Genomic DNA, 21,994 nt, shown 5'->3' with positions numbered 1-21,994 from the left:
AAGCAAATAAATAAATACAAAAAATACACAAAATTAAATTTAAAATACTGAATAATTATAGCTTTGGAAACTTACTTTGCGAGAAAATAAAATACAACAATACATGTGTAACAATTAACACGTAACATGCATTATCACGGATTATTCTGCAAAATCAAATCTATACTAATCAAATCATAAATCTATACTAATTAAATCAATAAGAAGGGTAGTCAATTAGTGTGAAAACTAATCAATCACAATTTGTTATTTAGTGGAGTATCAATTACCCACGGTAATTAATCAATCACAATATTTTTTTTAATGTCAATTATCCTCATTACATACTATAAAAGTTCGAAATTTTGGGATGCCCTGTCTGCCACAGCACCACCTCTCTGCCCTTCTACATGTAAGGCCGCCTCCACCGACGTTCTATAACGCCACGCCACTAGTGCAAGATATTTTTCTAAACATTTCATCGCCATTTTGAGTCGTACTTTCAAGTTCGATCTCGATTCTAGTTTTCTTGTCGAAATCATGGTGGATGATGCTAGCACAACAATCATATATAGGAGAAAGCTCTTGGGTTTTTCTATTGATATTTTTAGTCGCGAAAGTAGAATTGTTTGATATGTATGATAATTCAACAAATGAGAATATTTATAGAGAGAAAAAGGATAAGAAGAGCATATAAAATTAATAGGGCCAATAAATGTTTGAGATGAAGAAATGGCTGAGAAATTAGGGAGTTTTTGTAACTGCTATATTTTAATGTCTAATTTAATCGTTCATTGTTATTATTAAGAAATTTAGGTTAAATTGGCAAAATTTTAAATGAATGTTAAAGGAAATAAATTATATGGAGAGCATTTTCCATTGCCAAAGGAATTGAAACGATTCTTCCGTATGTAAATATCAACATACTGTTTGCTAATCGCAATGGTTTTGTCTCCAGCAGTGGTTGTATCAAAAACACGAATGCAACGTACTTTGATAACCAAAGAAATTGCGGAAGCCTCGAGCTAATTGAGCATGCTGTGGAATGGTTCCATGATGTCAAGCTTTCATCCTATGGTAAGAGTAAAAATAGTATTCTTGAATTCTATAAGGTAAGTTGGTATGTGTGGATAACCAGCCTTTAAATGACATATTTCTATATATATATAAAAGGAGAGTTTTGACCAACATTTTAAATATTTATAAATTTTGAGAAAAATATTAAATATTTATAAATTTTAGATTTTGAATGTTATTTTTTAATTTATTTTGATCACGCTGAATCCAATCATGAAATTGTAACTGACATACTACTCATAATTGTATTAATGATAATTCAATTTAAATGTTTACTGTTGCACGCTTTAGTTTAGGGTCCTCATATGCTCAAATTCATTACCATATTAATATGTCTAATTAAATCGTTTATTATTATTATTAAGAAATTTAGGTTAAATTGGCAAAGGTTTAAATAAATGTTAAAAGGAAATAAATTATATGGAGCGCATTTTCCATTGCCAAAGAAATTTAAACGATTCTTTCCGTATTTAAATATCAACATAAATATTATGATTTCCATATTAACATCGTAATGAATTTGAACATATGAGGAATGATTTCCATATTAACATAGTAATGAATTTGAATGATAATTCAATTATTAGTAGTATGACATTTACCATTGCATGATTGAATTCAACGGATGAACAAAATAAATTAAAAAACTACATTTAAAATAAAAAATTTATAAATATTTAATATTTTGTCTTAAATTTATAAATATTTAAAATGTTGGCCAAAACTCGCCTATATATATATATATATATATAGATAAATAGATAGATAGATTATTTCCACTACTTTTCTCATTATCATTTATTTTACCAATTAAATATGAAAATTCATGTCCGTCTACCTTTTTTTTATAGGATGGATGGGATATTATAATATGGTACTCCCTCCATCCACGATCTAAAGAATCTTTTTGCCATTTTAGTTTGTCCACGATTTATAGAATCATTTACTTTATTTCACTTTTAGCTTGCGGACCTCACATCCCACCAATTTTTTATACTCACGATCCAATCTAAAACAACTTTAAATGGGTCTCACATTCCACTTACTTTCTCCTTTTACTTTTTTTCACAAAGGTAAACAATTTCTTAAAAGACGTGCTAAGTAAAAATGGCTCTTTAAATGGTGGACTGAGGGAGTATCATTTATCAAATTTGTGTGATCTTATTATAATATTATTTCGACCAATTTTATATTATATTTTACTTAATAATTAAATAGTACTAGTATTCATGCCGGCTTGCGTATTTCTTATAGGAGGGATGTAGTATTATAATTTGGTACTAGTGTGTATATGAGTGGAGAAGAGTTGACATTTTGGAGTAGTAGCACCACTCTTTCTGTTCGACAACTATGGCCTCCGCAGCAGAGTAAGATCTCCGTACATGAATTCATTTCATCGCCGCTGATTCTCATTATAAGTTATAACCTTTATGATGATTTTTGATCGATTATGCATAATTTGAGTAGCGTCCAAGAAGTTCTTCCACCACTCTTCGATTCAACTTGTCTCGACCCACCTCCACTCTTCGATGGAACCACTAGGTTACCTATCTCTCTCTCAATCTCAATCTCAATCTCAATCTCAATCTCTCTGAATAATCTACTGCTTGTTTGATCTGAATATGTTTCTTCCCCCCCTTTTTTAAAAGGCTATACGTGTTTTACGAGTGCCCCTTTTGCCAGCGTGTGTGGATTGTCAGGAACTTCAAGGTCTCTTCATTCATTCCCCTCCATTTTCTTTACTATTCTTGTCTCAGTTTATCTTATTTTTATGAGATTTTCATTCCCAGGGTTTACAAGATCAGATCAAACTTGTTGGTATCGAGCTTGCAGATAAACCTGCTTGGTATAAGGAAAAAGTATACCCCCCAAACAAGGTACTATTTGTCTCTTTTAAATTTATAGATTAGCATAACTAGATCAAACTCACTTTCTCTTTTTCCCATAGTTGCCTTCATTGGAGCACAATGGCAAAATCATTGGAGAAAGCATGGATCTGATAAGATATGTAGACACTAACTTCCAAGGACCATCTCTATTACCAGATGTGAATAAATTGCAACTTTTAGCTCCTCATTCTCTTTTTATATTTATTTATATACACCTCTTAACAATGTCATGCTATTTTGCTACAGGATCACGCGAAGCTCAAGTTTGCAGACGAGATGATTGTTTACATGGACACGTTCACTAAGAACGTGTTCACGTCGTTCAAAGGAGATCCTGTGAAAGCAGCTGGTAGGTCTGAGACATGCTTTTTCTTCCTATGCACTTATGCATTAACTGTATTTATATATCAGGCACCGAATTCGACTACTTGGAAGAGGCACTTGCAAAATTTGAGGATGGGCCATTCTTTCTGGGCCAATTTAGCCAAGTAGGTTGTGAGATTAAACCAAAACTATTAACATGATTGTTCTCGTAATAATTCATGCTGTGCGCGATTTAGGTGGATGCTGCTTTTGTTCCGTTTATCGAAAGGTTTCAGATCTATCTGAAGGAAGTGTTCAAGTATGATATAATACCAGGCAGGCCAAGGCTAGCTGCATATATAGAGGTCTTCATTAAAATGTTTTTATCTTTGTATACAAATATATATGTATTAGGAAGTGATAATAATCTTGATGATACTGATGTGCAGGAACTGAACAAGATTGATGCATACAAGCAAACCAAGTGTGATCCTAACTGGCTCATCCAGTTCTACAACAAACAATTTCTGGTAGTTTCTCATTCTATATTACATTTCCAAACTTAACTTTGCATCCGAATCAAGTTTGATTAAATTTGCATGTTTTTCACCTCCTCCAACAGAAGTGATCAGTTAAACTCTGGTGCTGATATACTGCAACAAGTTGATGTTTCCTGTGTTGTTCAAGACCACATGAGTGGTGTAGCGTGACGTTTTCTAAGGCAATATTACATCATGTATTCGTGTTGCTATAAATAATTCTAAACCACTACATATACAGTGATAATTATTGTTGTATGATTCCTCTTAATTTTTCTTTAGCCTTTTGTGCTTCTTTGCAGTCTTATTTTGTTGGTTTCTTTATACTATTAAACCATCACAAAACTGAAATTCATCTGAGGAATTTCATACACCATTATCTGTGTTAAGCGCCAACATTTTTCTACGAAAGTTAGAGATTAAATTGAAGAACCAGGAATCAGTAGACAGTGGTGTTAATTATTAACTCTTAGGACAAACTTTAATCACAAAACTGCCACTTCCAATGGCCTTGTCTGTTCTGAAGGTCGGAGGGACTCAACTCAAGCAACTAGAACAAAAAACAATCGTACAAATTGACCTGTTTCTGTCCATATTTACACCAATTGTGGCCATCATATCAAGGCCGGTCTGTGATGTTTGCAGAGATCAAGGATATGGTTTTCTCTGCATGAATTTCTACTGGAGTAGTTGCCCTCTGTTCCGAATGTGTGGGGAAATCGGGATGGTACTCCAGTAGGGCGCTGGATTGGTGAGTAACTTGTCTTGATGACTGAAGCCTATCACCATCCTTGCCATCTTCTCGCGTAGGAGCAATACTGAATTACTGTTACCCCCTACATGATTGAAAGGACAACAAGATCTTGAAGAAAAAAAGTGTAGGTAAAATATGGTTGCTAAAGAATTTTGCTTTCTCAGAGGCCTAGTCAATATAAAAGAATATATGGGGGTCTCATAAATCATAATGTAACAGACTCTATATACTAACCAAATTTGAGAGGAGAGAAACTGTTGTCCTTCACACAAGCTTAGCTATGGGCCTGTAGACCACATCGCACGTGCTGTTTCAAGAAAGTCTCAACTAACAAGCATTTCAGACAACTCTAATTTACATAATTCGTATAGTTCTCGGTTCATTAGATTCAGGAGGGTAGCATCTACATCAGTTAGAGCCGAACAGTAACCAAATTTCTAACCCTAACAAGTAAATTCAGAGAAAATCGATATTAATCATGGCTCGATGAAAAAGACTATTATCCAGGAGCATAAATGCAGCATAATGAGACATCTCGTCAGAAAATCTTCATATTCAATGATCCTAGGTTGTCGACATGACGAATGGTGAGGTCAATATGTTGATTAAAAATTATGCCATTGTGCTTTAAGGCTACATCCTTAATGACATTCCCATTCCCCACCCCTTCAAATATTGTTTGTTTTGGTCTGATATTTTTATCTTGGAATAAGCAGTAGTGATCAATGATCAGTGATGCTCCAGCGATCAACTAGTTACACCAATATGGATATTAAACTCTATGAGAATCATCTTCCCAAGCCCATCATTTCAACTGATCGAAGTTACACATTCATCTATTTCCCCTTGTGTGGTGTCTCACAATTTCATATGCACCAAATCCATGGCATGCATAGCACCGCCACTCCTCACAAACCTTTTATCCGGCCACCACTCGGTACGCCATTACTCCAAATGGTGAGAGATTACAATCACTTGCCTACATACCACTTTCCACTTGTTTTTTCCATGATTCATCCGGCTTCTTATTTGTTGCTACTCATAAATGATTCACTTCATTTCCCTTCCACGGTAAACTTGGAGTATAGGCTAAGCCATCATGAATCATTCACACATCCTGATATGCTAACTGAGAGGGGGAACTCAAAATTTGCACACAAACAAAACAAGCAATGCCATTCATCAAATAATCGTAAATTTGGACAACATTCCTGCATTAACAGTTCCTATTTGTGAAGAAAAAGATTAGTACATCAACAAGTACAGTGGTGGGGAATCATTCATCTCCAGTTCTACTTGAGCTTTCAGGGCCTGACTGCTTTACAAATTGTCCACGAACACGAGGCCTCTGTTCAGCCAACTTCTTTCTGTTCTGATACCGTACCTGACCAAAAACACATTGTAAGGCCTTCCAATATAACTATCAATAATACTACTGTCTAATATTTTTTGGTTTCAAACTTACTATTCGTATATTCAACAATACTGCTTGGATCTTTAATCTCAGAGATTTTTATAAATGAAACAAGTTAGTAACCATAAAATATTAGGCAAGAAAAGAGTATGCTTATCTTATCCTGAAAACGCACATATCATTTTCATTATTCAGACTCAATCGTGCAATAGCTCAAGAGAGAAGGCCCGGGCATAAATGCTCGATCCCACTAGCAATCAATTAACTGTTTCTTTATAGAAACAAAACTTGTACCTTTTTCTTGAAACATCTGTCTTTTCTCTTTTGGCGGAACTTGATAAGGGCAGCTGCCCTCTGAGCAAATTTTTTTTCGTTCCCACTGCCACTGCCACAGCCGCTGCCGCTGCCATCTCCACTGGCATTTTTCCCAGCTTGACCAACATCACTCTCTGCATTATTTCCAGTAGCATTCACGGCAGTGCTGCTTCCATTCTGCCCATTGCTTCCATGATTACTTCCAGAGGCACTTCTATTTAGACTAGAGTTCCTCAGTGTACCTTCCACTGGCCCACCTAAAACATTTGTTGACCCAGAGTGTGGAGCTTCTGCAGCCAACTTCTTCAAGGATGATTCATCATGGTTGGACGAGGGTTGATTTTCCATGTGAAAGGGATGGTGGTGGTGGTGGTGATAATTTTGGTGGTGAGGGTGCTGAGTTTTGAGCTCCTGGTATGAACCTATGCAAAGGTCTGTAGATTGTATTCCATTGGGCATGAGGCCGCTCTGCTGTTGATTGTGTCTTAGGTCATTTTTCACAACTCTGAAAGCAGAAGCGCGTAACCCATTAATTGCAGAGGTTGCTTCAGATTTATCTTTAGGGAGTTTATCTGTGGTAGAGCCCATATCGATGTTATTGCTAACACCGTTTGAACTTTGATACACAACTTGATCGGATGAATATACTTGTAAATCACCAACAGACTCTCTTTTGGCAACTTCAGTACTATTGTCAAGTACTGAACTGCTACCGGTGATTCCATTAGGAGCTTTGAAAACATTTGTAGGTGTGTTATACCTGCATAGCACAAGGAAAACAAATAAAATTGCAGATACAGATAAGTATTATGTGAGTGGAGTAAATTACAGCTGGAACACAAAAGATAAAATGTTGCATAATTATCCATCTTCCATAACCTTGAGAAGGCTGACTGCACAGAATGGCGCAAGACGTAGCGATCTTCTTGAGCACATCTCCCTGTATCCTGAACCCCTCTAGCTCTCTTTAGGCTAAGCTCGATATTTGGCTCTTTACGATCACTGGTTGCAATATTGTCGATATCTAATTTGTATCTGGAAGTAGATTCTCTACCAACAGCTTTGGGCTGTACCTCTGCACGATTGTCATATTTAGTTTCTGCATATATATTCAAAACTGTCTCCAAGTCACTGCTCTTCCCAGCATCATCTGCAATTACATTTGAACTTGCAAAGTCAGATCAAGGGAAGGAACCAAATAAGCCAAAATGTTGGCCGTACATAGATCATACCGATCTGTTTTTGTCCTTGGCCCTCCCATGCTGCACTAATTTGCACTTTTTTGTTAGGAGAGTGCTCAGCGTTTGAGCGGATTACTTGGGCACACGTGCTGTCTGGGCACTCAGCAACTTGGTCCATTGGAGATAAAGCTTCGGAGCTGTCAACTTCTACAGCTTGTTTTGTCCAAGAGCTCTGTCAAACAGTATTGTTAGGTGCATCTGAACAAAAGCTTAATATTTTCCCCCTTATGAAAATGCTAGCCAAGAATGTTACCCAGTAACCCAGATAATATTCCAGGAATCCAAAAATTTAGAGCTATATGCAAAAAAAATTTCCCTCGATTCTTTTTCCAGAACTATCATATCATGTATAGATTTAGAAGTTTAAGGGCTGTTGCTATTCATAGATCTCTAGAATGACAATTCAGTGTTACCAACAAAAACCATGTAACAAGACAATACATGACAATCCAATACTTATCAATTAGATGTTCGGTTTCTTTTACTGTTCACGATCAAAGGCTATCTATTACGACTAGAACCCAGTTTGGTCACTTTCAATTTCAGATCCCGCAAGTTTATTTTATATACTCCGTGTCATACAATAAAAAAGAATTATTACCTGTGCGCCACTCCCTTCATCACTCCCATCTCCAACATTTAAGCCATTGCTCGCATTGTTTTCCCCGTCACCACTAGCACTGTTTCCTGACTTCTCACTACCTTTTAATTTCACAGACTTTTGAGTTTGTGTACCACTTTCACTCCCACTTCCACTAGACTGAAAGCAAAGTTAATCAAGATGAAAATGAGAAAGTAACGGAGCCTAAATGTGAGAAACAAATTTGTACACCTGAAACAGCCAGGAGCTTTTTTATTGTCTCACTAATGATTCCTTTGTTTTTTTCCATCAGTCAAAGAGGAGTCGACTAAACTAATCTTCCCTATCTTAAGATACTTTGTATTCAGATTGTCCTAGATTACATGCTAGATGTGTGTTCTTGGTAACAAAAAATTCAAACAAGAAATTCCACATCATCGTGCAAAGCAGTTTCAGCCAGCGAAGCCAGACCAAAATGAATTTGGTCTGTGAAGCAACATTGCTATGGGCATAGGATAAGAAAGAAGTGCAACCACTACACATCTTATGGCTCATACTAGATGCAAGTTCCCAACAGCCTATACAGTGTGAGAAAGTTATAAATACTCACGCTATGGCATCTCCTCCACACATGCTGCCAAAGGTTCTTAAGCTCATTCTTCCTGATAGGTTTAACCAAGAAGTCAACTGCTCCTTTGGAGAGACACTTAAATACTAAGCCCATGGAATCATGAGATGACATCACTGCACATAAAATCTCACAGATTCAAGGTTAGTAATACCTATGTTGTGGCAGCAAGTTTATCATAAGATGATAAGTACTTACTAATGACCGGAATATTCTTGCGAGTTTTGTGGTTCATAATCTTGCACAGAAGGCCTATTCCGGATAGACATGGCATCACTACCTCAGTTAAGACAATGTCGATATGGTTAGTTAAATCATCCAGAATCTGGCATGCTTGAAGTCCATTTGCTGCGTCAAGTACTGCATTAATCACAGTCAACCAGAGTTAGATATAACAGAGTGTTATCACATAATGCAAAGAAAATTCCTACTTTGTGGCATTGTCGTTAGGTAATACTGCAACAGCTTTGATAATAAGTACGCTTTTACATTCATCAATCAAGTCAAAAGCTAAAAGCCAGATTCGATGAGGTGGAAAAGAAATGCAGAAAGAATGAGAAGGTTTCAATTAAATCTCAGAGAAATCAAAGTCTTGTGAAGATGAAGGTGGAGAAACAGAATTCTGGAAGTTCGTTGAATTTGAATGTGAACAAAGAAGATAGAAGAGGATTTTCAACACTTCCACATGCAACACCAATGGCTATTTGTCTTTTTAGCTTCTCCAAAACAGGGTGAGATCTATTTAGTACCTCAAACATAATTTGTCTAGCTTCTCCCTTGGTAATTAGTGATACTTCGTACGTGATTTTTTCCTAGCATGTTTCATCCTAGCATAATTAGAAATATTTCACTATAAACTCTTAGGTTACATTTATATTTGACATTGCCTAAAGTTGCCTACCTTCGTAATTGCAGTTTTTGAGCAGAGCAGTTACAACATGACGTGTAGAATCGTCATTCTCCACCAGCAAGACCCGAATGGTTCTAACATGAAGAAACCTTTCCCAGCAAACTCCTGCCCCCTGAAACTGCTGCTGCTGTTGTTGCACTTGCAACCCACTAGCTGCACCGTTAGTTTTAACTTGCTCAGCTGCATCTACATTCAGGTCACTGACTTGAATCGAACCATGTTTCCGAACCAAAATTCCATCTTCAGTGCTCTTGTCCTCATCTTGTGTCCCTTTTTCTTCGTTGTCATCAATATTCATTGAAAGACTCCCTGCCAATCAGATCCACAAACTTTCTTTGAAGATGATGCGCAAGAAACTCAATATTCCTCTGGCTGACTAAACCTCTGATAAACGTTTGCCAAAAAACACAACAGGTGCAATAGTATTAGTAGCTTCGTTCTTCAGGCACACAATTCCTACACCGCTTAATGATACTAATCCACCGGAAATTTTCCAGATCATGACATCCAGTATGACAAATTTATCTGAGTAAAATTGGATAAACAACTCCTTCCTTTCACCCCGCCCCAAACTGAATCGAACCGTTACGTCCCTGTTCAGTAAATCCTCCAAAACTCCTTTCTCAGTGCTGATACAACACCCTGTAAACAATAAAACTGAGTATTAGCAGGCCGTAGAAGTAATAAACCCTACTCTATCAACTAAGAAGCCCCAGATTATCCATTAAAAATCAGTAATAACACCCTAATTTCAAAACATACATCATCAAAGGCCATTACAAACAATCAAGGCCTGCACCACAAACAAAGATACAGAAATCCCTAATAACAGAAGTTACCAAACCAGACATAGATATGCAGCCAAAACGAAGAAAAAAAACTTAGGATATCAATCAGGGGAATCATAACAATATCAATCAACATTACCTCGTCAAATTAGGGCAAATCGACGGTCAAAGATGCTCAAACCCCTCCCACAAAATTCACACAGATACATAACAAAACAGAGCGACACAAAAGCAAATCACCGGTGCACACAAGACAAGCAGCGCTCAATCAAGAAGCAAAGCAACCAATATTTGGATTCGGATCCATAAATATAGATAAGGCTTATCGAGTATACTTGTTTCTGAGGGTCTTTTTCTTCTTAGCTTTCCAGAATTTAACAGCGATTTAGGATTGTTTTTTCCAAAAACTGCCTCGGCGTTCGATGACGTGGCTTCGTTTTGTGGGGCTCAGCAGATGACACGTAGGATTAGGGGACGACACGTAGGATGGACTCGGGCGACGTGTGGTGATGAATCGGACAAAATCTAAATGAGAGCTTTGAGGCATTGGGCCAAATCAAAACAGATTCGGAGCCTCAAAACGGGGTGACAACTGGCGGGTCGGCATAGAAAAATATCTTCATATTGTGGCCTTATTTGCAACTTGCTCCTTTAACTTATATCATACTCCACTACAGCCCAATAGTTATATTCGTATTTGCATTCCACACCATTAGGACTTAAAAAAATAAGACTGCGCATGCTAAATGCCCTGGCCCACGGATTTTGAGGTCGGATTCAAGTATTAAATAAATAAAGAGTTACTCCCTTGGGCCGCCGGTAGGAGTCTCATTTTGTTGGCGACACAAATTTTAAGAAATATTAGGAAAAATTAGTGGAATAGAGGTTCCACTTGTATATATTAGTTTTAAATGAATTGTGAGTAGTATGAGTTAGTGGAAAGTGTGACTCTATTACTAATATTTATGGTGAAAGTAAACCAAGACTCTTATGCGTGGCAGACTAAATATGAAAAAATGGGACTCCTATTCACGGACGGAGGAAGTATTACAATATCTATCAACTTCTGATATATTCTAATTTTTTCCCAAAATTTCATTTTTAAATATGTATATATGTACAATTTTTTAACTTTTTTTTAAAAAAAATTCTTCTTAAAAAAAAATTAACACTATCATATCTAAACTTATTTAACAATTAAAGAAAATTTCACATAACTTTTCATCTCCCATCTATTTCTCTCTTTACTCTTCTATTTTTCACTCTCATATTTTATTATTTCTTAACTTTACAAATATTGATTTATTAAATCTTATCTCCAAAAAAACGTGTCTAGTAACGCGACGAAGAGAGTATATTTTTTTAAAGATGATTAATACTTATTCCCTTTGACGGACACATAAAAACAAGGATATAATTGTACCCCAATTATTTGTAGTTAATAGTATTATATTGAGATAAACTTCATTAAAATTATCGATAGCATAGTGAAAGGAGCATATTTTGACCCTATCTTAATATTGATTCAGTGACTCTCTTCTCAATTCATTTTGATAGCTTTTCTAAGTATATTGTACTTTCTCCTCTTAAGTTCTTCGATTTAATATTTTTTAATTCATATTTAATTTATTTTTCATGATTTACTTTATTTTAATAGATAAGTATTTATATAACTAATACAGATCATAAACTTTAATCTTATATCTTTAAATCAACTCAAGTTTAAATTCATATTTATATAATATATACATAGGGTTGCGTTATCAAATTTAAAGTCAACGTACCACCAACTTCGTGCTGACACGTGGCACATAACATGTAAAATTATAAACGCTACAATAAACTACATTAATAGGCATTGTAGTTGGATTTCCACTAATTACATTTTAAATATAGGTAGATTGCATTGTAGATCGTTTAAACTCTTAACGTACCAAATTAAATTTCTTTCTTTTCCAAGATTTAGCCACCAAAATCCTCACTTTAGAAGTACACAATTTTGGATTATTTCACCTCAAATCACACAATAGGTTCTGAAATGAATATGAAACCGCAAACCAGAGTTTAAGATCTAGAATGTGTAACCCGTTTTGATCATGCGTTACTATTGTGAAGCATGAGGAGAACGCGTCAAACAAGTGACACATCATGATAATTGTCTCACTTAAGTGTGACGCATTTTGAGAGAGTGTTTTTTATAAATTCTACTCCATCTGTTTCACTATAATTGAGTCATTTTTTTTTCTTGGAAAGTTAACTTTTGCATGCCGCTCATTGGAGAAATTTCTGATGACATAAATAGTTGAATCATTTCCATATATGGTATGTTACGATTGCTTTGAAAGCAAATACGTATAGTAATAAAATATAAATCAAACTTATAACAAGATCGAATCTAAGATCACTTATATATGTAACCACAGTATATATAAAAGTCCAAAATAGGGTGTTGATGTGGTAAAGTGGAAAATAAATTATAAGCATGTCATTGTAATGTACAGAACTGCCACTTTGAGGCGTGCTCATGTGCATCAAGTTATCTTTACTGTACATACATAATTATCAATTCAAAATAATGGCATAATATTAAAATTATCTATGTGCAAGTTGCATATAATTATCGATATATAAAAGTTCTATATATGGTAATCCCTTTATACTACAATTAGCTTAATAATTTAGTTTTTTTTTTTTTTTTGCAATTTGAACATGTACATATTTTGGCCATAACTAACGAATAAATTAAGATTTGCAAACTAAAATTCAAAATCGCTAAAGAACATACTAATATGTAATCTGCACCATATATAATTTGGGATCAGCACAGCGATCGATGCATTATTATTAAGTGAAACAAATACATTAGTAGTATTTTTTTCTGGATAAATTCATGAAGGGAAAAAAACAAAGCTTTTTTAACAGATCCAATTAACTTATCAATACCCATCAAGACTTTATTGAAAAAAAGTAAAGTAAATCTCTTCATGGCCATGAATCATGATTGATATAAAAGATGAATATGACATTATACAAGAGTTGTCATGTAGCCATACCATGTTTTGTCTCAATTGTTGATATATGGCAAGGCACTGTTGCAGTGCCAACAATGAACCATTTATGCTGCGGGTTGTAAAAATAGTGTAGTAAGTCATCTGAAATTTCAATTTTTCAGTTCAGCTGGAACTAGCAAATCTAAGGGGAGGAGAAATGATGCATAGTGATTATTAGTACCTAATTGCATCTGGTTTATTTGATATATCTTCACATCGACAAACAACATAAATGCTAGCCATGCCTTTTTCTGTGTTACACAAATCTATAGACTGTAGCAACAGTAAAATTATAGAAAGAAAATGACCAGTCAAATAAAAAGGGAGCATATTCAGGCATGCTCAGTGCACCAGCCACCAGTATTGGAGTTGGAGTTGGAAGAGTTACAGATAGAATATGCACATTAGTAGTGGTTGTATAAACTATAAACAATAACATCATTTTGAATACCTTTTTCATGCATGGATATCATGAGGGCTATAAAATGTTACGTACACCTTCATTTAGCATTGAACATAAGTTATTAATTTTGCATTATTTTAATTTATCAAATGGTGGGGGGTTTTCATAACCAAATAATCTCGATATCTTGGGTAGTGATGGTTAATATCTAGCGTTGGTACGATTGCTATTATATTGAAATATGCGCCTGGTGAGTCTAGTTTGATAATGTTCTCAAGAGGAGCTTGAAACAATGTTTTATTATTCAGAACTTAACTAGTTGGAATTTAATTATTCCATGAATAATAAATAAGTGTTTCTTGTTAAGTCCACTCTTGGAATTTGAAAAGATATTAATTAACTAAGTCTATAGCAGACATTTATTAATTAATGGACATTTATATATTAAGCGCGAGAAATAACCTTTTAAAAGTGGAAACTCGGATTGCTTGTAATTTCAGATTTGGATGGGTAATTCAATATTATTATTTTAGTGACTGATAATAATATTCTAATATAAGCTTCAACTGTGAGTTCAATTTAATTAGAAGAGCTAATTGGGTGAGGCCACATCCAAACCTCCATATATCCCCGACTGGACTCAATATGTAATTTAATATAAATAAAAGAATAAAGGAGAGACAAACACACTTTTTTCCTCTGAAATTTTCGTCCCTCTCTCTCTTAGTAGGAGTCGAATTTTTCTCCTATTTTGTGTGGAGTTCTGTCTTCTTTATTTAAGTCCTAGTATTTTGATAAGATCAGCTCACCCTGATATCGAAATACAATTTGAGAACTAGTAAGAAGATTTGTGGTCAAGTATTTGGAGAAGTGGCAAGCCATCTTCGATTCTTTGGAGAATCAAGAAGGTATAATTTCCTCTCCGTAGAAAAGCATGTTTTGGGTTTCAATTAATCAAAAACATGTTTTAATTCAAGTTTTGAGCATACTTACATGTGATAATGATGCGAATAACTTTTGTCTAAATAATCTGCTAAATAGATCTAATTATCTGATTTATTTGCGCCTCCGCTGCCAACCCCATCATGGACGCCCCCAATGTCTGTAATCAACTTTGTGCCGCATGTACTATATTTATGTGACTCGTTCTAGTAAAGTATGAACTGTGGTAGGGTGTTGTAGTTGGAACTTGTATAAACCATAACTGTGAAAGCACATCCCTAGAATTCGCTTATCTCATATTTTCATCTCTGTGTTTTTATCCGCAATTTTGCTTATTTGTGTTCTTTATTTTTCAATTTTCTTTTCAAACTCAAAAATCTTTATTTCTCCAAATAGTAAAAGAAATTTAGTAGAAGATAGTCAAGCTGTGATAGTTTTTCCCGTGATCAATATTCGGTACTGACCTTTAGCTATACTATATATACTCTGTATGCTTGCAGTTTTATTTATTTAATTTTTTCGAAAAATTTGGACAATTTCTCAATTTATGAGGATGCCGACGATGATCTTGACATGGATGAGGTAGACGAACGGGGGACTAGCTGATCTTGACATGGATGAGGTAGATGAACGGGGGACTAGCTTATCGAGAACAACATTGGAAATTAAAGAACAAGGCGGCAGTGCATGATCATCATATTATTCCAGAAAAATAAAAAATATTTGAGAAATCGATCGGATTTTTGACTAGTTATCTAACTCTCTAAGTGAGTCCATATTTGCGAAAGTAGATGCCAATTATTTGTAGACTTCAATCATATTTATTAAGTTTTGTAGTATGTTTAGAGACTAGAATTATTTAGCGTGAAGAATTCATAAATGTAGGTGCTACGGGAAATCGAACAGTTTGTCAGTAACATCCACTCAATTGTACTGTACCTGTTCTAATATGAGAGGCTTTTATTGATGCCTAGTATTATTGTTTGAAGGACTAATAGAACAGGTTTTTATTGATGATGCATAGTAATCTAAAGTCATACCTTAACTTGGTGTGAATTTTAAGTGAAGTTTGAGGAAAAATAGATTTGATTTTTATATACGGAGTATTAATTTTATTACTCCCTTCGTCCCTTAAATATTGTCCCACTTTTACTCGGCATGGTTTTAAGAAATATAGCGAAAAGTAAATTAAAAAAGTTAGTGGAATGTAGGTCTACTTTTATATAGTATTATTAGTTTTATAATCAAATGTGAGTAGAAATGAGTGAGTGGAATATAGAATCCACTACAAAAAAATGGTTGATGTGTATTTTTCGAGCTTTTATGTCAATGAACTAATAACGCACAAGTATATCAAATAGCTCTAAAATTACAACATTTCTGCAAGAGTATATGTAGTTGTAGTAAAAGAGTGTCGAACCACAGGGAATGCCGGATCCTTCTCCCTTCTTCTTCCTCTTCTTCTCCCTTCTTTTCCCTCCAATTTCCGTCAAACCGTCACCCCCAAGAATCTGCCCAAGTCTCTTTTATATCACCCCCAACGTTCACTTTTCTCCCTTTTTCACGTAAAGAAACCAACTCCTTGTTTAGAAACTGCCGGATTTTAACAAATCTGGTGGGTCGCCAGATTCACTTCAAAGCCAACCTGGTGACTCGCCAGATGTGTTCGGGGTTTTGACGTGCGATAGCCGAGAGTCGCCCACTTCGCGCTGCTCCAATCCGGCGACTCGCGGATGCTCTTCGGGACTTAGAAATGCACTGCCGGCAGGTCGTGTTGGAAAAATAAATTGAAGTGTCCCATGTATGTTGGGAAGAGAATGTTTGGAGTCCCAAACTTGTTGGGAAGAGAATAACATTATATTGTGACCGGAGTTCCAATAAATATAGTTCCTAGGTATATTTATATCTAGGTCCTATAAATATCTATATAGTATGTATCTCAAAGAATAATTCAAATCCAATATAATGTAGTCGATAAAAATTTTAGTGTCTTTTATTTTCCGCATTTTATTTTTCAACAGGTCGTGACGATTTTTCTCTCTCTCCTCCAACAATAGCGTCTGGTTTATGAGTAGTCACAACTCCAACGGAAGAAAGCTTCTCCTTTTGTGCAAAATCTCTAGCAATCTCAAGGGATTGAAGCTTCTCACTTTTTTAAAGTAATCTGCCCAAGCCCGTAGGACACACCCTCTTTTACCATAACACATGCTCATTAATCTCAGTAGCTTCCATTTTTAATCTCCTCTCCAATAATTCTGGTATCCTACATAAAAAATAATGTAGTTTCGTAAGTTTGGAACATTTAAAACCATCTAAATTTGAGAGAATACATCAATAGTAAAAAGTAAAATTGAACAAATTTTGTGGGACGGACGAAAATAGAAAAATGCTATAAACTTTCGGTGACAAAGGGAGTATAAGAAAGTTTGAGAAAAAAATAGATTTGATTTTTATATATTAATTTTGTTATGGAATGTGAATGTATGATTTAATAAATTAGGAGTGCATTTACTTAGAATGGAAAAATATAAATGAAATTTTAAATCATGAATGTTTTGAAATTGCAAAATGAGATAATTATTTTATGGATGGAGAGAGTAATTGATTTTTGCGCGTATGATGTTTGTTCTCACAATAAAATTGCTGAAAGTATAATTTGATACGTCTGGGACTGTGGTATCAAATCTTGTCATGTAAGTATTTTCAAGTTGAATATATTTTTATAAATAAATAATATTGTATTATTATAAAATAAATTATTATTATCCTTACTATTATAAAAAAAATTATAATTTATACATATAAAATTACTTAACAAAGATTTTAAAAAATATTACTCCATTAATACGTCTCCCATTAATACGTCTCCCTCAGTCTTTTACTCCCTTTGTCCCTAAAAAGTATGAACTATTTTGTTTTTCGTCCGTCCCTGAAAAGTATAAATTTCTAATTTTAGAAATTCGAACGACATATTATCCATACACATCATTTTATTTATAACTTATGTTATTATAATTAACAATCTATATCATTACAATAATGTGGACTTCACTCTCTAGTAACATTATTTCCACTATTCTTTCTATGCCTCTCTTACTTTTCTGCTTATTTATTAGGAAATCTTATGTCAAACTCATCTCTTACTTTTCTGCTTATTTATTAGTAAATCTTATGTCAAACTCATTATTTATACTGGGACGGAGGAAGTACAATTTTAATTTTAATTTTGAGATCATAGTACTTTGCATTGACCACGAAGTCAATTGAGAATAAATATCAACTTAATAAAATTTGTCCCCCGTATTTGTCTACACAAAAGATAGGCTAAATTTTATATGTCGGCCATTAAGTAGGCCATCTGCATTTTCTCAAACAGAAAGTTGATTATGAAGCTCTTTCATTAATAAAATCATTTAAAACTCCCTAGTTTTGGATTAAAAATGTTGAGATAAAAAAAATAGATGAAATTGCCCCTATGTTTTATTGCAACAAAGGAATGAAGATGACTATCGTCAACAAATTCATCTGTTAATTGCAAATAACAAAGCTTAAAATTATTGCCTACATCGCAACGGTTGTTGAGCTTATTACATCAAAAAGTATTGGTTGGGTTTGTTTGGGTATGATGGCACCATCCATCTTCCTCTGTTTTGTTTCAGTTCTTTCGTCGTAATAGTATTTTGGAAGCTACTTCTCCTAGCATCTCCATAATGTGATGGAATACCTGTGCTTTAACTTGTCCCCTTTTAGGAGGGACATCAAATTGCTTCCGTTTCATCCCCATTTCACCGTGTTTACTTCCGCAGTAGCTGAATTAAAAATGGAAGATAATATCAGCACTATATTTATATCCTCAATTTAAAAAACAAGGATTACTATTTAATTAAACAACAAGAGAGCATACCAGTGTTGGGAGCGACACATTTTGTGATATTACAACTTATGATCAATGGAAGCACTTCGCAGAGTATGCGATAATCTACTATATATACATAGTTGCATAAATTAAAATTATGGAGATGATAGTGATGGGGAGAGAGAAAGAGAGGCAGGAAATGTTGAATAGATAAAGGGAAGAGGGTGGTGACTATTTGAGAGTTGGTCAATCAAGTATTGTCACCTGATTCATTACCAAATGGAGCCCATGATAAGGATGTTTGAGAATGGCGGACGACAGTCTTGCTTCCTCCTCTCAACACTCAAGACACAAACCAAGGAGACTGGCTTCCACATTCAACATGTGCATACCAATCTATACATATATCCAAGATTCTTGCCCACTACCATCTTAGCTTTGAAGGATAATGAACTAGATTTGGATAATAAGTTAATTGACAGTACTACCTCCGTCCAAAAAAAAATAGACTAAGTTTACTATTTTGAGTCGTCCATCTTAGACCAATTCTAGATAAAAAAAAAATTATAAACAAATAATGACCCTTCATTCTAAATGGGAACCTCATGTTCCACAACACCGTCCCTGATTCAGGCTCCAAGTCCCCTCTATGTCATCATTCTCCTCATTTTCTGCGCTAGGCTACAACTTAGAGTTTAATTTAGTTTGGGAGTTTGGTAGTATTTCTTTTATGTCGATTTTAGTATGATGCAATGGAACGGTATGGTAGAAATGAGATGGAAACATGAATTAAATGAAATTTTATTTTGCATTTTTATTATATTCTCTTCGTTCATTTAATCATACCAAACAAATAAATAAAATAGAAATAGGAATCACCTTCCATTCCATTATACCAAAATGGGCTTTAGATGACAAGGAATCGTCTGCCTGAGTTGTGTATCCAAGCAGTTATATGTGATTCATCGATCTCTATGTGCTCTATTGGAACACAGCTCTTTGCCCCTGTATGTGGAAATTTGTTTAGGTATAAGTGTTAATTAGTTGACATAATAGTGCAGTGTCATTCTGCCTGGCCGCAGCTATCTCTTGCTTGCCATGTAAATGATGATTTTAACAAAAAAGGTGTATGCTACACTCTGTGTTTATATGATTGCCTCAATCAAACTTATCAGCGTAGAAAGGGATGTCAGTGCAGCCCGTAACATGTGGGCTGACACGAATACCCAGCTAAATTTAGAGGGCTAGGGTTGAAAATTTTGTGATCATAACTCAATTAGCCTGCAATCCGAAAAATCTAATGAGCTGACTAGCCCAGTAGACTAGTCCGAAACCTGAACTTTTAGGATTGGATCGAACTTTTATAACCGATAGAAATACATACCGTTTAGCCTGCAACCCGTTGGGCTGACCCGATTGACGTCAGAATGTATTTTTATTAAGTCAGCAATTAAGAGATGTTTAGACAATAGACTAATAAAATGGTTAAATGGGCCGAAATGATTGCCCTAACAAATGGGGTATAGTCCATTGAGTGAGGCCTAATTCCACTACACTTAAATAGCTCATTCTTTGCAAACCCTAATTTTCGACTCTCTGCTAGCTCCCGAGAAAATGGCCGCCGCCGCAGCCCGCCCTCTCGTCACTGTGCAATCCTTGGAGAACGATATGGCCACCGACGGAGGAGCCGCTGCCAACTCCCTCCCACTTCCCGACGTCATGAAGGCCGCCATCCGCCCCGACATCGTAACCTTCGTGCACGGGCAAATCTCCAACAACGCCCGGCAGCCTTACGCTGTCTCCAAACGCGCCGGCCACCAGACCTCCGCCGAGTCCTGGGGCACCGGTCGCGCCGTCTCCCGTATCCCCCGTGTTGCTGGTGGCGGCACCCACCGCGCTGGGCAGGGGGCCTTCGGCAACATGTGTCGCGGCGGAAGCATGTTTGCTCCCACCAAAATCTGGCGCCGCTGGCACAGATCTGTCAATGTAACGCAGAAGCGTCACGCCGTCGTTTCAGCGATCGCAGCCTCCGCCGTTCCATCACTCGTCCTTGCTCGCGGTCACAAGATCGAGGAGGTCCCCGAATTGCCTCTTGTCGTTTCCGATTCCGCCGAATCGGTTGAGAAAACCAGCGCCGCTCTGAAAATACTGAAACAAATCGGAGCCCTAGCCGATGCCGAGAAGGCCAAGGACAGCCAAGCGATCCGTGCTGGAAAGGGGAAAATGCGCAATCGCCGCTACATTTCGAGGAAAGGCCCTCTGATTGTGTACGGAAACGAAGGATCCAAGCTGGTGAAGGCTTTCCGAAATATCCCCGGAGTCGACATCGCGCATGTTTCCCGTCTCAATCTTCTCAAGCTTGCTCCCGGAGGCCATCTCGGCAGGTTCATCGTGTGGACCAAATCGGCCTTCGAGAAGCTTGATGAGGTTTATGGCACCTTTGACAAGCCTTCGGAGAAGAAGAGCGGATACGTGCTGCCGAGGGCTAAAATGGTAAATGCTGATCTTGCTAGGATTATCAACTCCGATGAGTTGCAATCTGTGGTGAAGCCGATCAAGAAGGATGTGAAGAGAGCTCCTTTGAAGAAGAATCCTTTGAAGAATTTGAATGTAATGCTGAAGCTCAACCCGTACGCCAAGGCCGCGAGGAGAATGGCGCTTCTGGCCGAGGCGCAGAGGGTTAAGGCCAAGCAAGACAAGCTTGAGAAGAAAAGGAAACCAATCACCAAGGTACATTTCCTTTTTTTATGTTGAATTCATATTTGCCTATTTCATAAGTTAATTATTAGTAAGTTCATTCCTTCCTTTACAATGTGTAATTTGTATTCTACTTTGATTCTAATAGGAGGAAGCAGCAGCAATCAAGTCGGCGAGCAAGGGATGGTACAAGACGATGATCTCCGATAGCGACTACACTGAATTTGAAAACTTCACTAAATGGTTGGGCGTATCTCAGTGAGGAAATCTTTATTTACAAACCTACATTTGTTTTATTTGTGGAGTTATAAGATTTGTAGACACCAAGATGGTTTGGACGGGAAATAGTTCTTAGCTTACATGGAGAGTTCTTGTTTACAAGATTTTCTTAAGTTTATGTTCCCTTTTCAGCTCTTCTTTTCACTCCACTTATGTTAGTACGTTTGTTTTTTCTACCACTATACCTGAAATTTGTTTAACTTCAACCAAATGATATTTACACCATTTAGACTCATGCAATAACTAAATAGGATTCCTATTCTAGGACGGAGGTATTAAAACTGCACATAAAGTGTAACTCTATAAACTCTCATGATCAATGGTGAACTAATCAAAATATGCAAAAATTT

At 36.0% G+C, this 21,994-nt stretch overlaps 3 protein-coding genes across 3 annotated transcripts; 2 read left to right on the top strand and 1 right to left on the bottom strand.

The window, feature by feature from the left end:
- Positions 1-2,323: 2,323 nt before the first annotated feature.
- LOC125207367 (glutathione S-transferase L3-like) lies at positions 2,324-4,068 on the top strand. The gene is made up of 10 exons (XM_048106670.1): positions 2,324-2,423; positions 2,524-2,598; positions 2,706-2,766; positions 2,847-2,933; positions 3,005-3,103; positions 3,192-3,294; positions 3,357-3,433; positions 3,506-3,613; positions 3,698-3,778; positions 3,871-4,068. The coding sequence occupies exons 1-10, from the start codon at positions 2,407-2,409 to the stop codon at positions 3,874-3,876; spliced, it is 714 nt and encodes a 237-aa protein (XP_047962627.1). The 5' UTR covers positions 2,324-2,406; the 3' UTR covers positions 3,877-4,068.
- Positions 4,069-5,690: 1,622 nt separating this feature from the next.
- LOC125205146 (two-component response regulator-like APRR7) lies at positions 5,691-10,777 on the bottom strand. The gene is made up of 9 exons (XM_048103966.1): positions 10,557-10,777; positions 9,621-10,271; positions 8,918-9,079; positions 8,702-8,835; positions 8,113-8,271; positions 7,503-7,683; positions 7,150-7,420; positions 6,250-7,030; positions 5,691-5,925 (listed from the first exon to the last, which is right to left on the bottom strand). The coding sequence occupies exons 2-9, from the start codon at positions 9,925-9,927 to the stop codon at positions 5,818-5,820; spliced, it is 2,103 nt and encodes a 700-aa protein (XP_047959923.1). The 5' UTR covers positions 9,928-10,271; positions 10,557-10,777; the 3' UTR covers positions 5,691-5,817.
- Positions 10,778-20,242: 9,465 nt separating this feature from the next.
- LOC125207170 (60S ribosomal protein L4-like) lies at positions 20,243-21,788 on the top strand. Its single transcript, XM_048106396.1, has 2 exons — positions 20,243-21,398; positions 21,514-21,788. The coding sequence occupies exons 1-2, from the start codon at positions 20,283-20,285 to the stop codon at positions 21,625-21,627; spliced, it is 1,230 nt and encodes a 409-aa protein (XP_047962353.1). The 5' UTR covers positions 20,243-20,282; the 3' UTR covers positions 21,628-21,788.
- Positions 21,789-21,994: the final 206 nt, after the last annotated feature.

Source organism: Salvia hispanica, chromosome 2, assembly GCF_023119035.1.
Source record: "Salvia hispanica cultivar TCC Black 2014 chromosome 2, UniMelb_Shisp_WGS_1.0, whole genome shotgun sequence".
Lineage (NCBI taxonomy): Eukaryota > Viridiplantae > Streptophyta > Magnoliopsida > Lamiales > Lamiaceae > Salvia > Salvia hispanica.
The sequence above is the reverse complement of the archived record's forward strand: the minus strand, read 5'-3'. Positions and strand labels throughout refer to the sequence as shown.

Coding starts and splice junctions, on each gene's coding strand:
- LOC125207367 (XM_048106670.1), top strand. Junction 2,934..3,004: donor AAGTATACCCCCCAAACAAG/GTACTATTTGTC, acceptor TTTTTCCCATAG/TTGCCTTCATTGGAGCACAA. Junction 3,614..3,697: donor GGCTAGCTGCATATATAGAG/GTCTTCATTAAA, acceptor ACTGATGTGCAG/GAACTGAACAAGATTGATGC.
- LOC125205146 (XM_048103966.1), bottom strand. CDS start 9,927: ATGAATATTGATGACAACGAAGAAAAAGGGACACAAGATGAGGACAAG. Junction 8,836..8,917: donor CAAGAATATTCCGGTCATTA/GTAAGTACTTAT, acceptor TTTTATGTGCAG/TGATGTCATCTCATGATTCC. Junction 8,272..8,701: donor TGTGGAGGAGATGCCATAGC/GTGAGTATTTAT, acceptor CTTTGCTTTCAG/TCTAGTGGAAGTGGGAGTGA.
- LOC125207170 (XM_048106396.1), top strand. CDS start 20,283: ATGGCCGCCGCCGCAGCCCGCCCTCTCGTCACTGTGCAATCCTTGGAG. Junction 21,399..21,513: donor AAAGGAAACCAATCACCAAG/GTACATTTCCTT, acceptor TGATTCTAATAG/GAGGAAGCAGCAGCAATCAA.